At 54.9% G+C, this 13946-nt stretch overlaps 1 protein-coding gene and 1 pseudogene across 2 annotated transcripts; both read right to left on the minus strand.

The window, feature by feature from the left end:
• CYP11B1P (cytochrome P450 family 11 subfamily B member 1, pseudogene) overlaps positions 1-2469 on the minus strand; it is a 35442-nt pseudogene extending 32973 nt beyond the window's left edge.
• A 375-nt stretch (positions 2470-2844) lies between these two features.
• Positions 2845-8710, minus strand: CYP11B2 (cytochrome P450 family 11 subfamily B member 2). 2 transcript variants are annotated; one of them, XM_017883384.1, is made up of 9 exons: positions 8472-8710; positions 7931-8086; positions 5915-6114; positions 5568-5771; positions 5129-5283; positions 4154-4320; positions 3687-3765; positions 3413-3610; positions 2845-2958 (listed from the first exon to the last, which is right to left on the minus strand). In XM_017883384.1, the coding sequence occupies exons 1-9, from the start codon at positions 8708-8710 to the stop codon at positions 2845-2847; spliced, it is 1512 nt and encodes a 503-aa protein (XP_017738873.1). The 2 variants fall into 2 exon arrangements, with proteins under 2 accessions (XP_017738873.1, XP_017738874.1); XM_017883385.1 differs by lacking the exon at positions 3413-3610.
• Positions 8711-13946: the final 5236 nt, after the last annotated feature.

Raw genomic sequence — 13946 nt, forward strand, 5'->3', positions numbered from 1 at the left:
ATATATATATATATATATTGGAATACTGCTCAACCATAAAAAAGAATGAATTCATAGCATTCACAGTGATCTGGAATTATGCTAAGTGAAGTAACTCTGGAATGGGAAACCAAGCATCATATGTTCTCACTCGTAAGTTGGGGCCAAGCTATAAGAATGCAAAGGCATAAGAATGATACAATGGACTTTGGGAACTCAGAGAGAAAGGGTGGGAAAAGGGTGAGGGATAAAAGACTACAAATAGGGTGCAATGTATACTGCTCGGATGATGGCTGCACCAAAATCTCACAAATCACCACTAAAGAACTTACTCTTGTAACCAAACACTAACTGTTCCCCAATAACCTATGGAAATAAAAGCAATTTTAATAAAATAAAATAAAATCATGTTGTACATACGAATATACACATAATCACACTTTTAAATACACTTTGCAACCCCACCCAGATACTGTTAGAGACTCTGGAAATTTCAGATCTGCTTCATTGGCTAATAACATATTCACGGAGAGCCGAATTACAGACCACCTACAAAGATCCCTTGTGCTTTGTGCTCCCTCCTTCTACTCACGTGTATGTTTAAAGTCTTCCTGCTGTTTAGGGCATCTTACACCCTGCTCTGTAATGTCTCATCTCTCATGACCCTAGCGCTTTCTCAATATGACATCCAAGCATCACCAAGCCAATCATGTAATTATCCTTTTATTTTCTGTGCTTCTGATGCCTTTCTGGGCTTGCATCCTGGAAAGGATGCCCTACCAGGGCTGGCCAATTACTACAGATGGTCAAGGTCCCCCCAGTGAATGCCTTTCCTGTGAAGTCTCACCAGGGCAAGCCCTGTGCCAGCCACCTTCTCCATGGGGCTCGCACACTCCAGGCCACAGCTCCCCTGCACAGGTCCCCCCAGAGTCAGGCACCAGACAGCCAGAGACAGTCCCCATGACTCGGGACCCTGGGTAATCATGCAAAGCAATCAGTCCCAAGCCTGCCTACCCTGCTTTCACTGGTTCCTTCCCCCGGAAGGACTAAAACCTCTGCCTCCAGATTGACCCGGATGCTTGCAATGTGTCAGTAGCAGACTGTTTTTTCAACCACAGTAGTCTCCTGGCCTGTGGGCCTCAACACAACTGAGTAAGAATTAAGCCTACATATAAAAACCACAAAAAGTTACGTATGGGACAGAGTTGCATGGAATTACACACACACACACGTGCACACACACACACGCACACGCAGGCACACATTTCACTGGTAAGTTCTGAATAAGCTCAGTGAATCGTGCCACTGTCAATTTCCTGTTTTGAAGACTGTTCTATATAAATGCAAGCTGCTGACAGTGGAAGGCTGTGTGAAGGGTGTGGGGGACCCATCTCTATATATATGTCAACAAATTGGAATGTATCTATAATAATTTTGAGATAAAAGGCTTTAAAATATTTGTCCAAGGTTTATTTTAGGATCCCATGATCTGGTGCTGACTAGGGGAGTTGGACGAGTATCTGTGAGAGCCCCATAAACAAGAAAGCCACCTCTGAGGTCTGTGCACCTCGCTTCTCCCTCATTCCTTTCCCAGGCTGCGCTGCATCGCCCAGGGAGGGGAAGCGACCCGCGATCACAGGGTGACTGGCCTGAGGCGCTGAGGCCCGGAACTACTGAACACACCTGGAATGATTACCTAAGTATTTCCCCCTCCGTGGGGAAACAAATGCTCTGATCCTCATCAGCCACCATGAACTGGCTGCAGAGATCTTTGCCCCAGTGAAAGTCCCAGGGGATAAAAATGATCTGGCTGGGCGTTTCCTCTCCCTGCACGGGAGCACTGTGGAGTGGCCCATTCAGGAGGAGTCAGCTCTCTCTGCTGGATTAGGAGCACATGAGGCCCAAGGCAGGTCCATGTTGGGAACTGCAGCCTCCCTGTGCCCACCCCAGGTCATGGCACATGGCATGGCTCCGTAGCAATCAGAGGAATGAGTGAATAAAAGGCATCTGAGTCCTTGTTGGCCCAATCCTGTCTCTCCTGTTGCCAGAAACATTTCTGGAACCACACCCAAGATTCCCACCCCACATGAGCCTTCCATCTCCTCACAGCATCCTCAGGACCTTCCCCAGGGGACAGCATGGGAAGCAGCGGACCCAACACTCGCTGCTGGAACGAGGCCTGGTCCATGAAAGACGAGGCCTGGGGCATGAGGTTGACACGATCAGCTGGGAACACACGTCCCTCGAGACTCAGTTGTGTCACTTGAAAGTGAGGATGTGTCAGGACAAGTGACCACAGGGCCTTTTTACTCTACCCTGCAGGACCCTGTTCCAGGTGACAACTTTCAGAGAGCTCGGGGCATGCTCGAGCTGCCGGGGAGGCAGGCTGCAGGGGGGAGCTTGACTGCACTCTGAGATGCTGGGATCCCATGTAATGACTCTGACACAGTCTGCACAGAGGCCGTGGCCAGGGGAGAGGAACAGGGACATGTGAGAGTAGGCAGGAGGGCAAGGGACAGAATCATGGTGCCCTTGCATGGCCACACGAGGAGCCTGGAGCCAGCGCTGGGAGGGGTAGAGTCAAGCTGTCCAGAGGGCACTGCTTGCTGGAGAAGGGGCCAGGTGGGGCTGGGGACAAGGCCAGGCCCTGCCAGCAAGATCGTCCCCAGCTGTGCCCTGGCCTTGCTGTTTGGTAAACCTGGAAAGCCCCGGTCCTGCAGGCCCTGGGGAGTTCCATTTATGCAGGAACTGGCTGGACAGAGGGGTGACTCAGGAGGCTGTGCATGTGGGAGAGAAGAAGGGTAGCCTGGGGTCAGGCAGAGGGAGGCTGGTGGCCAGGCTGGGACCCTGGGTGCAGAGGCACGACTAGTTGATCGCTCTGAAAGTGAGGAGGGGGAACGTGCTGGGCCTCAATATGAAGCTGTAGACCATCTTTATATCCTCTTGGGTTAGTGTCTCCACCAGGAAGTGTTTCAGCACCTAGGACAGAGGCCAGGTTTCCATCTGGCCTGGTCAGCAGTCCAGGGACCTGGGGCAGCTTCCTCCCATCCTCCCAGGTGCAACAATTACGCTGAAGGGGGAGCAGCAGCCTGGGCCCCAACCTATCCCATTCCTGGCCAGCCCCACCTTATAGACCAAACCCAGACTGAATGCTACCCAGGTCTTGCCCAAGCCCCATTATCCTGTATAGGCTCCCCATTATCCTGCACAGACTCCACCCTACTCCCCTAGTCCCCACCTCACTGTTTAGAAGCAACCTCACCCAGACCCTTCACTGTCTTGCTCAACACAGACCCTCCCTGGTCACGCCGACCTCAACCAACCAAGGCCCCATCCAGTTCCCAGATGTCAATCACACCTTGCAAGCCCCGCCCCCAGTGTGCAGGCCCCGCCTCTGCTGCCTAGGTCCCGCCCCCGCCCCAGGCCTGCTCACATGGTGCAGCAGCAGCAGCATCTCCGCTTCTGCCAGGCGCCGCCCCAGGCACTGGCGCATGCCAAAGCCAAAGGGCACGTTGTGGAAGTTCTTTCCAGAGCCCCTGATGTCTAGCCAGCGCTGGGGATTATAGCGCTCAGGCCTCGGGAACACGGCGGGGTTGCGACCCAGCGAGTAGAGGAAAACCTGCACCAATGTCTGCGAGCGCAGAGCGGGGATCAGGGAATGATTGGGGAGGGAGGTTCTCAGCTGGAGGGGTGTGGGGCTCACTCACCCCAGCTGGGATGTGGTAGTTCTGAAGCACCAAGTCTGAGCTCACCACTCGCTCCAAAAACAGACCCACAGGGTAGAGCCTGGAGGTGGGGGCATCCACAGAAAGGGTCCTCAGCTGGACGGGGCTTCCCGTGCCCTCTGCAGCCTTCCTACCCAAGAGCCCGCTAGAGGTCCCCGGGAAGCCCAGGTCGTGAGGAAGTGCTTCCTTGCACCTGCCGAGCCGGCCAAACCTCCCCTAACCTGAGCAGCCCCAAGCCCAGAAGGACATGCCCACGTTAATCCCAAGGCTTGAGAGATTCCAGAGGAAGAAGAGCTCCCTGTCCTTGAGGGAGAGGAAGAGCAGGTGCAGGGGGAATGGGCTGCTGGGTGACACTGCTTATCAGCCCAGCTTCTGTCTGCCACCACCCAGTGGGGGCTGCTCTCCAGGCAGGGGGCCAGGGCCACAGGGAGGGCTCAGCTAGCACCCACCTCAAGGTCTCCTTGAGGGCCGCCCGCAGCAAGGGCAGCTCGGTGGTTGCCTTCTGGGGATGTTCACTGATGCTGGCAGCGGCGGCCAGGCTCTCCTGGCGCAGGGCCTGCTGCACGTCCGGGTTCCGAGCCAGCTCAAAGAGTGTCATCAGCAAAGGAAACGCAGTCTGCAGGAGCCACGGCTGCAGGGTCAGACCTTGCACAGGAGGACTCAGCCCCCAGGACACCCCTCCCAGGACAACCTCCTTGTGAGGGGTGGAGACATGCATGCCCTGAGCAGACAGAGCCCTGGGACCCTGGATCTGAAACCTTGATGACCACTTGGGCCAGTTTTCCTGACTTCTTCAGGGAAAGGTGACCCCCAACTCCACCAAGGCCCAGGTCCCCTGCAGCCTCTTCAGGGTGGGTTCTCACAGCCACCATTAGGGCAGGGGGGCTAAACCTCAGCATCATCCAGGGAGTCCTGGAGCCCCAGCTCCCTCTGCTTCCATTAGGTTCTCCCCACGGGGCACTCACAGGCCCCACCGCACTGGCTGGAGCCTGTGCTGCTGTCTTCCCCACAACCCTGCCCTCCCATGGATCTCCATTTCTGGCCCCAGGTGACCAGGCACACTGGGAAGGGTGCCCTGTGGAGTCCTCCAGCCACCTCTCAACCCTCCTTCTCCTCGTACACCCAGAGCTTTCCAATGGGGACTGAGCTGCTGTGTGTCCAGGGCCTCGTCCAACCTTCTTCCAGCCTGGAGCATGTTCCCCACACAGGTAACTGCAAACTCTGTCTCCTGTGAGGGGTAGCTCACGTTTCCCCTCCCCTGCAAATCTCATCCCTTAATAAATGGAGGGGGAAGGCTGAGGGCAACAGAAATGTGCCTGTAGCCTGGGGATGGGGCACGTGGGTGCCATGTGGCATTGGCAGGCACTGCCTGGGAGGCAGGCTTGGCATCACCCTCCCTGGGTGGGGCTGGTTGCCGGCCTGACCGTGTCCACGCTCCCTGCAGTGAGTTCCATAGAGTTGGCCTTGATGGCTTCTAGTGACAGTTCTGCATTCAACAGGAGTTCCGCCACGATGCCTGTGTAGTGTTGAGGGCGGCTGAAAGCCAGTTCCTGATAGATTTTCTGGATACAGTTGTCGCCTGTCCGGGGAGCCGGAGACAGCCCTCAGACCTTGGTGCTGGGAAGCGTCCTTCAGTGTCCTCCTCCTGCCCAGCCTGCCCCAACACACGAGTCTCCCTGCTCTCATCCCAAAGTCTCCAGATCAGCCCAACCCAGCCCCAGACTCACACCGATCTCCCTGGCAGGACTGTGAGGAACCCCCGGCCCTCCCAGTGGCCTCCATTCCCCGCCGGGTGGTGGAGAGGGAGAAACTGGGTCCCATGGTGTCCCTTCCCCATAGCACTGCCTGGGTCCCTGGCCTCACCGTACTGGAAGATGCAGTCCCAGGCCTCAAAGTGCTCCTTCCACACCTTGGGGCTGGTCCAGCGAGACAGGCTCCTGGGCATGAACATGAGCTGGACGGTGGATTTGAACATGACCTCCAGGGCATGGAGGAAGTTCAGGCTGGCAGAGCTGGGGCTGTGGCCAACCAGGCCCAGCCGCTCTCCAAAAAGAGCTAAGTTGCTGGCTGTGGGGAGGATGCACTGCTGAGCACAAGGAAACCTCCTGGGGAGGCCTCCAGGCTGCCTCCCCTCACTCCCTCCAGCCCCCCGTCCCCGTCCCTGGCCACTCCAGGGTCTCTGAGGCTGGACGTTTCCCCCTGGCCCACACCTTCTATGGTGTAGTGGAAGATGCTGGGCTGGACGTCCAGGGTCAGGCTCCCCCGGGCGTTCTGCAGCACCTTCTTCCTCAGGGCCTGGGAGAAGTCCCTGGCCACTGTGTCCACCATCGGGAGGAACCTCTGCACGGCCTTGGGCGACAGCACATCTGGGTTCAGCCGCAATCGATTGAAGCGCCATTCAGGCCCATTCCTACAGAGGCCAGGGCAGAGCTTGTGAAGCCGCCCCAGAAACACACAGGCCCTGACCCGTATCCCATCCTCCTTGTCCCCAAGGGGAATCGGCCTGCAGGGAGCTGACTGGGGGCCCTAGCGGAAGCTGCCTGTTTGTGTTTGAGCTGCAGCCTTTTCTCAGAGCAGCCTCCAGGTGCTGGGCAAAGGCCACTCAGGTCTAAGCAGGGATGAGACGGTAGCTTCTACCCGCAGGTGCTGAGGAGGTAACTGAGGTCATTCCCAGTACCTGGCACCCCAAGGCTGGCACCACCTCACCCATGCAGGCTCTCCCTGTAGTGGGAGGGGAGGGCTTTTCTCCTAAGGAGGAGGTGATCTCTGGTATCAAGCTTTCCCCATCTCGCCCACACAGTGTTCCAAGGGGAGAGACCCTGGCTGCCCTCTCCTCTCCGCCCTTCCCTGCCCTGGGCACAGTGCCTCTGGGGCAGCAGCCTCTGCCTGCCTCTGTGAAATATCTGCATCTTCTGCAGGGCAGGAACCGAGCTCTGTGCCTCATGCCATCCTCACCCACACCCAGAGTGCCTTGGGGCTCCATGGATGCCCCCAGGGAATGGTGGGGAGGAATTTCCCCTCTCAGTCACATCCTGCAAAACTCCTTTATTTATGTCCAGCTGCCTGCTGTCCCGAGTTGACAGTGATGACAGACAGAAGACACACATGCACACGTGTTCCCGTGCAAGACCTCAACACACATGTGTGAAGACACCCATGTACACATGTGCACAGACACTACACCCATGCTGGCACCTGCACAAGCACACACAGAGACACCCGTGCCACACACCACACCTTACATGCACACACAGACACTTGTGTACATGCACATGCACACACATGTTCAAATGCAGGTGCAGAGTAACACACAGCATGTGCACAGATGCAAGACACGCACACACACAGGAGCACTCTCCTTCCTTCTGTTATGTGCACCCAGCCTCCTGGACTGCCTTCCTGGGTTCTGATTCCCTCCCAGATGTTGTCTATAGGCCAGCCTCAGTGAAGGCCCTGAACCACCGGTGCCCTTTTACCTAAATCCCGCTACTCCCAAGAGAATTCCTTTCCTGCCATGGAGTGGGGGCTGTCGCCACTGTGACATCCTCATCCAGTCCTTCCCCCATCCTAATGGCAACATCCCTGCAAGTGACCGACTTCAAGCACCAGCCTCTCCCTGTCCACCTGACCAGGTGCCAACCTCTCCACGGGCCAGGAAACATCCTCCCCAGTGCCATCAACCACCCCACCTCATGCCTTGCTTCTGAGAACAAGGGAGCCACCAACCACCTGCGTCCCCACCTGCCTCCTGCCCAGGACTCTCCCCATCACAAGGTTTACCGGGACTATAGGGACCATGAGCGCCCTGAGGCCGGCTGCAGCCCCGGTGAACACCAGGCTCAGCACTCACAGCCTGTGACCTGGGCCGGTGGGAGTCCCCTTCTCAGGACCTCAGTTTTCTGACCTGTGGGAAGGAGAGTCCCCAGACCGCGAGAGAAAGAAGCTGCCGAGGTCAGTGCAGAGCGGGTTCTCACTACACAGAAGGGCTCATTGCTCTGCAGCCTCTCCTCTGCAAAGGTGCCCATGCCCATTTCTCTACCACTGCCCTGCTTCCCCCAGTTGTAAGGCAGACATGACCCCACGGGATGGCCATCCTCCGGGCTGGGTGCTCACCCTCACAGCCCACCACACAGGCTCAGAGTGGATGTGCTTTCGGGTCCTGCCTCTCACCTCCCCACCACACCCAGGCTGCCCACCCTGCTCCCAGCTCCCAGCTTGCCCCTCACAGCAAGAACACGCCACATTTGTGCCCACGATGTTGTCTGTAGGCCACCCAGGGCTCCAGGCTCATCCTGTGGGGATGCAGGCTGTCCACCTGCTGTAGCTTCTCCACGTCCTCCGGCAGCATCACACACACCATGCGTGGTCCTCCCAAGTGGTACCTGTGGGGCCAAGCACAAGGCCCTGCTGCATGGGGTCATGCCCCCCGACCCCACCCTGAAGTTCCAATCCGAAGTGTCTCCTGTCCACCCTCCCCGCTCCTGGATTAGCGGCTTCACAGCTGAAGCCCTCCTGCTGGCTCCCGGAAACCTCTCAACTTTAGTGCCTCTGAGTCCTGCCCTATCTGCAGCGAGCTGGGGTTTGCTCTGTACCATCCCCTGCACTGGCAGAGCCACAGACCAGCACATGCTGCACTCCCTCCCCATCCTCCAGAGGATGCAGAATGCCAGGGCCTCCTGGGAATGGCAGTGCTGTGTGCCCCACAGGGTCCTGGGCAGCAGGGGCAGGGCTCTGGGTGTTCCCAGCGAGGGCCAGGGAGGGCTTTACCTGAAAATGGGCCCCAGTTCCTGGAAGGTCTGGTGCAGCTCCAGGTGCAGGTGCTCATAACCCTGCTCCCTCCAGATCTGCAGCAGCCTCAGCCACCTGTTGCCTGGACGCTGGGGTATGGCTTCAAAGGGCAGCACGGTACTGGGGGCCCGAGAGGCTCTAGTGCTTAGTGCCTGTGCCCTTTGCAGGGACAGCCAGGGTGCTGCCATGCACACCTCTGCCTTTGCCCTGAGTGCCATTCCAATGCTCTCTCTACCCTGTTCAGCCCAAATCCTTTTATCTCACCCGGGAACCTGCCCTGGAAACAGATCACGTCATGGGAGAACTGGCTCTGGACCTGCCTGAAACTCTCAGAGCGAAGGTCAAGGCTGGAGGTCCCCAGCCAAAGGTAGATGAAGGAGAAGTCAGGTGCCTAATCCACTATTGCTGCAAGTCCTGCTGGTCTGAGGATGCTGAGAAGATGCGTGGGGTCTGGACGGGGGTCCATGCTGGTGGCAGGTGGTGGGACGTGGCCTCTCCTTTCTCCAGGACTGAAAGGAGCAAAATGGATGGGGACTTTATCTTATCGTGAGATGAGAGGGGGCCTTGGATTCTTTTAATAGACTTTATTTTTATACCACAGATTTAATTCATTGCAAACTTGATCCAAAACTGCAGGAAATTTCCATGTAGCCCCTGCCCTGACACAGGCACATCCTGCACCACGGGAGCACGCTGGTTCCATGTGAGGAATCTGGAAACGTTATCAATCAGGGTCCTGGATTGGCATGGGGTCTCCTCCTGGTGGTGAACATTCTGTGGGTTTTGACAAATGTATGTGATTTGCATCCCTGCTTGCAGGATCCTACGGTATTTTCACTGCCTTAAAAAGAGGGAAAGAAAATCCATGCTTTGCCTGCCCACCCGTCCTGCCCCAGCCTCTGGCATCTCCAATCTTTTCATCGTCACCATGCTTTGGCCTTTTCCAAAATGTTGTATAGTTGGAATGACACAGTTTGTAGCCTTTTCAAAGTGACTTATCTCAGTTAGTGATATGCATGTAAGGTTCCTCCATCTCTTTTCATGGTTTGGTAGCTCATTTCCTTTTTGTTTTTTTTTCTAGAGGCTGGGTCTCACTTCTTTAGTGGTTGCCCTAGAGTTTGCAATATACACTTAAAACTCATCCTCCAAGTCCACTTTCATATAACACTATACAGCTTCAGAGGTAACGCAAGTACTTTACAATCATCAGATATTCTTAAGCAGGGCATAGTGGCTCATGTCTGTCATCCCAGCACTTTGGGAGGCCGATGCGGGTGGATCACCTGAGGTCAGGAGTTCGAGACCATCCTGGCCAACATGACGAAACCCTGTCTCTACTAAAAATACAAAATTAGCCAGGTGTGGTGGCGCATGCCTGTAATCTCAGCTACTTGGCAGGCGAGGCAAGATGAGTGCTTGAATCAGGGAGGCGGAGGTTGCAGTGAGCCAAGATCATCCCACTGCACTCTAGCCTGGGCTGCAAAGCAAGACTCCATCTCAAAATAAAATAAATAATAAGATATTTTTAATTCTACTCACCCATCCCTTGTATCATTGCTGTCCTTCATTTCACATATACATAACTATGATCATCAAATATACATTCTGACTTTTATTTATGTATATTTGTTTAAGTATTTATGTATTTATTTATTTTTGAGACAGAGTCTCACTCTGTCGCCCAGGCTAGAGTACAATGGCGTGATCTCGGCTCATTGCAACCTCTGTCTCCTGGGTTCAAGCAATTATTCTGCCTCAGCCTCCCAAGTAGCTGGGATTACAGGCATGCACCACCATGCCTGGCTAATGTTGTATTTTTAGTAGACACAGGGTTTCACCATGTTGGCCAAGCTGGTGTCGAACTCCTGAACTCAGCTCGGCCTCCCAAAGTGCTGGGATTATAGGTGTCAGCCACCGTGCCCGGCCTATTTTTGTTGTCATTGTTTTGTTTTAGCAAACTCTTGGATCAATTAAGATTAAGAAAAAATAAAAGGCTTTGTTTTCTCTTTACTGATTCCTTCTGAAATGCTCTTCCTTTCTTTATGTAGATCAGGGTTGCTGACCTGTATCATTTTCTTTCTCTCTGCAGAACTTTTAAAAAACGTTTCTGGCAAGTCAGTTCTATTGGCAACAAATTCCCTCAATATTTATTTACCTGAGAAAATATTTATGTTCACTTTTGAAGGATAATTTCACAGGATGCAGAATTCCAGGTGAATGTATTTTCTTTTTTCTTCTAACACTTGACATGCTTCCCTCCACTATCTTCTTGCTTGCGTGGTTTCTGAGGGTAAGTCCGATATAATTCTTAGCTCTGCTCCTGTGTAGACAAACTGTCCCCCACCCAACCCCTGGTTTCCTTTTCATCTTTGATTTTTCCGGAGTTTGAATATGATATGCTTAGGTGGAGATGTTTGTGTTGTTTTGTTTTCCGCTTGGTGTTCTCTGAGCTGCTTGAATCTGTGGTTTGGTGTTTGACATTAATCATTATTGATTCACGTACTTCTTCTGTTCCTTTCGTTTTTCCTCCTTCCAATGTCCCCATTTGGTGAATGTTACATATCAGTAGTTGTTTCCCAGTCCTCGGTGTTCTGTTCCATTTTCTTCAGTCTTTCTTCTCTTTGCTTTTCAGCTTCCAGTTTCCATTGACATATTCTCAAGCTCGGAGATTCTTTCCTCAGCAGTGTTCGGTCTACTCATCAGCCTATCTCAGGTACACTTTGTTTCTGTCACAGTGTTTTTGATCTCCAGAATTTATTTTTTTACTCATCCTTGGAATGTTCATCTCGACGTCCACCTTCCCCATCTGGTCTTGTGCGTTGTCTACTTTTCCATGAGGGTCCTTAGCATATTCATCGCAGTTGTTTAAAATTCCCGGCTGATCATTCCAGGTCCTTGCCATATCTGAGCCTGGTTCTAATATTTACTCCATCGCTTCAAACCATGGCTTTTGCCTTTTAGTATGCTGTATCATTTTTTTGTTAAACCCCGGACATAATATACTGCATAAAAGAAAGTGCTGCAAAAAGGCCTTTGATGACTCGGGGGTAAGGTGCGGGGAGGGGAGTGTGCTGTGGTCCTGTGAGTAGGTCTGAGACTTTCAGTGAGCCTGTGTCCCCAGCCCGTGAACATTACAAGGGCTTCTCGGTGTTTCCTTGACTTAAATGAGACAGGATGCCCAGTAAGGGCTGGGGCTCTATGTGGCTCTTCTCACATGTGGCAGGCGACATGAGCTGGGGTTGGATGTCTCTCTTCTCCCAGAGAGTTCAGCTCTGATAAACCAGCAGCTTAGGCTCTGGCAAGACAGTCTCTCCGAAAGGCTGGCCTTTTTAAGAACTGAATGTTCTGGCGTATTTCATCATGGCCGTTGTTCTCTTGCTGCCTGACATAGACTTTTCCGATCCTTGCGGTGAGCACCTCGTAGAGGTCCTGGAGAGAAAACTCACGTAAGTGGGCCCTCGTGCCCGGGTTCCCGACAGATCTTAGCTCTTACGCTTGTGCACACTGAGCCCCAGAAGCTCTTCCGGGATTGCTCTGGATTTTTTTCCCTGGCATTGGCCCCCAGGAAGCCAGCCCTTGGTGAGTGGCAATTCTCCATATTCACCTGTCTGACTCTCCAGTCTTGGTGGTGGCAGTTTGCTGTGTGGTCTCACTTCTCTTAGGAATCTAAGAAGACTTACTGATTTGGGGAATTTTTTTCCTTTTTTCCTTGTTAGGATGAATTAACAACTTTAAGTTCCTAGCATGCTGAACTGGACGCAAAGGTTGGACCTTGGATTACTCATCTCCTTGGAGCAAGGTCCCACACAGGAAGGAAGGGCGGAGGGCTGCACTTCCCAAATTACCCCATTGGCATTTCGCCTCCTCTTCCAGGCCCTATGCTGGGTGCATGGAGCAGGAACAAGAGCCCGCACGGGCCCCTCCCAGTGAGGAGCTCAGTCCTCTCAGGGCAATTCCGTGAGTCCCCAGGGGCAAAAGGCGGCGCAGAAGGAGATGAAAACATGTCCGAGGCCGGGTCTGGGCTGACCTCACTGGTCCAGCTAAGGAGCTGGGAATACCCAGGAGACCACGAGAGGCCGGGTGCTGGGAGCCACACCCAGGCTGGAAGACGAGCAGCGCTTGCCTGCGTCTGTCCTTGTCCAGGCAGGGGCCCTGTGACAGCGGCTCACATCCCCCTTTTCCATCCTGAAACGTGTTGTCCGTAGTTCAGATTCATAGAGCCATGAGGGGCCTATGATGACTGCGTTGAGTTGGGTAGGGGAACACGCCTGGTCGCTTGCCCTGCCAGGCCTGAGCTGCCCGTCCCCCTCGCTGATGCTGTCCGGCAGGGCCCCCGCCTCCCCTTGGGAGGACAGATCAGTGGGACCCGGCACTGCCTGTCCACCGTCCCTTGGAAAGGCACTCACTCCAAGTCTAGGGGGTGGCACCTGGCCATGGGGGAGGACGACAGGGTTCCTGATGCCCTGGGAATGGCGCCCTGGGGCACCCTGAGGCAGGTCAGAGCCTGCACAGCCACACCAGTCGAGGCCAGAGTGAGGCTGGACTGCCCTGTGGTAGCTGTGGCCTGGGGCCAGCCTAGAGGAAGGGGCCTTTCATTCTCACTGGTCACACAGCCACGCGTCCCCAGGACTCCACGGGCCCCAGGAGGGTGTGCGTCCCACCCCACACAGCACTGCAGAGTTCCCGGGCAAAGCTCTCACAAGCAAGACAGTGTCTGCGTGGACCCCATCATCTCGCCTGTGTCCGATGACGTGGGACCGACTTAGGAAACCTTTCAACTCGCACCATCCCACAGGCAGAAAGGGCCGACCGCGGTGGGAGACTTCCAGCCGAGTGGGTGATGCCACCTGGCCGCAGCCACCGCGTGGCCCGGAAAGCAGAGAGGAGCAAGTGCGGCGTCTGTCCCCTCACGGGCAGTCACCCCTCCGCATTCTCGTCAGGGCTGCAGAGCTTGCAGGCTAACTTGGGGACCGTTGGTTGGCTCCTTTTCTCTGGGTCATGCTCACAGGGACGTCCAAGGCCCCCTTGTGCATTTTGCTGGTGTCTGGAGCCAGGGTGTGGGGACATGAAGACAGCTTGAGTTTTGGCGGGTGCCTATGGGTGGCTGCTTGGGGAACGTGTAGACTGTGGCCTCTGCCTTCTGATTATGTTTTTAACACCAAGTCAAGTCCTTCCAACTGCAGGAGGGGCCGTGGCGGGCACCGCAAGGCTGAGTGGGGAACTGACTGGAGACGAAGCTGAAGGGAAGCCGGGGGCAGCCGCAGTGTAGTCGGGGGAAGGGGCTTCCAGCCCGGGACACAGGAGTACAGGCCTGGCCAGGAGTGGGCAGCAAGGGGCGTGAGGCCTGGGCTGGGGGCTGTGGGGAGCCAGGTGAGGTGCTGGGAGGGTTTTCACAGGGGAGGGCAAAGATCCATTTGTCATTTTTCATTTTACTTTAATCAGTTCCCCACTCCC

This window comes from Rhinopithecus bieti, unplaced genomic scaffold (genome assembly GCF_001698545.2).
Source record: "Rhinopithecus bieti isolate Rb0 unplaced genomic scaffold, ASM169854v2 scaffold_13617, whole genome shotgun sequence".
Lineage (NCBI taxonomy): Eukaryota > Metazoa > Chordata > Mammalia > Primates > Cercopithecidae > Rhinopithecus > Rhinopithecus bieti.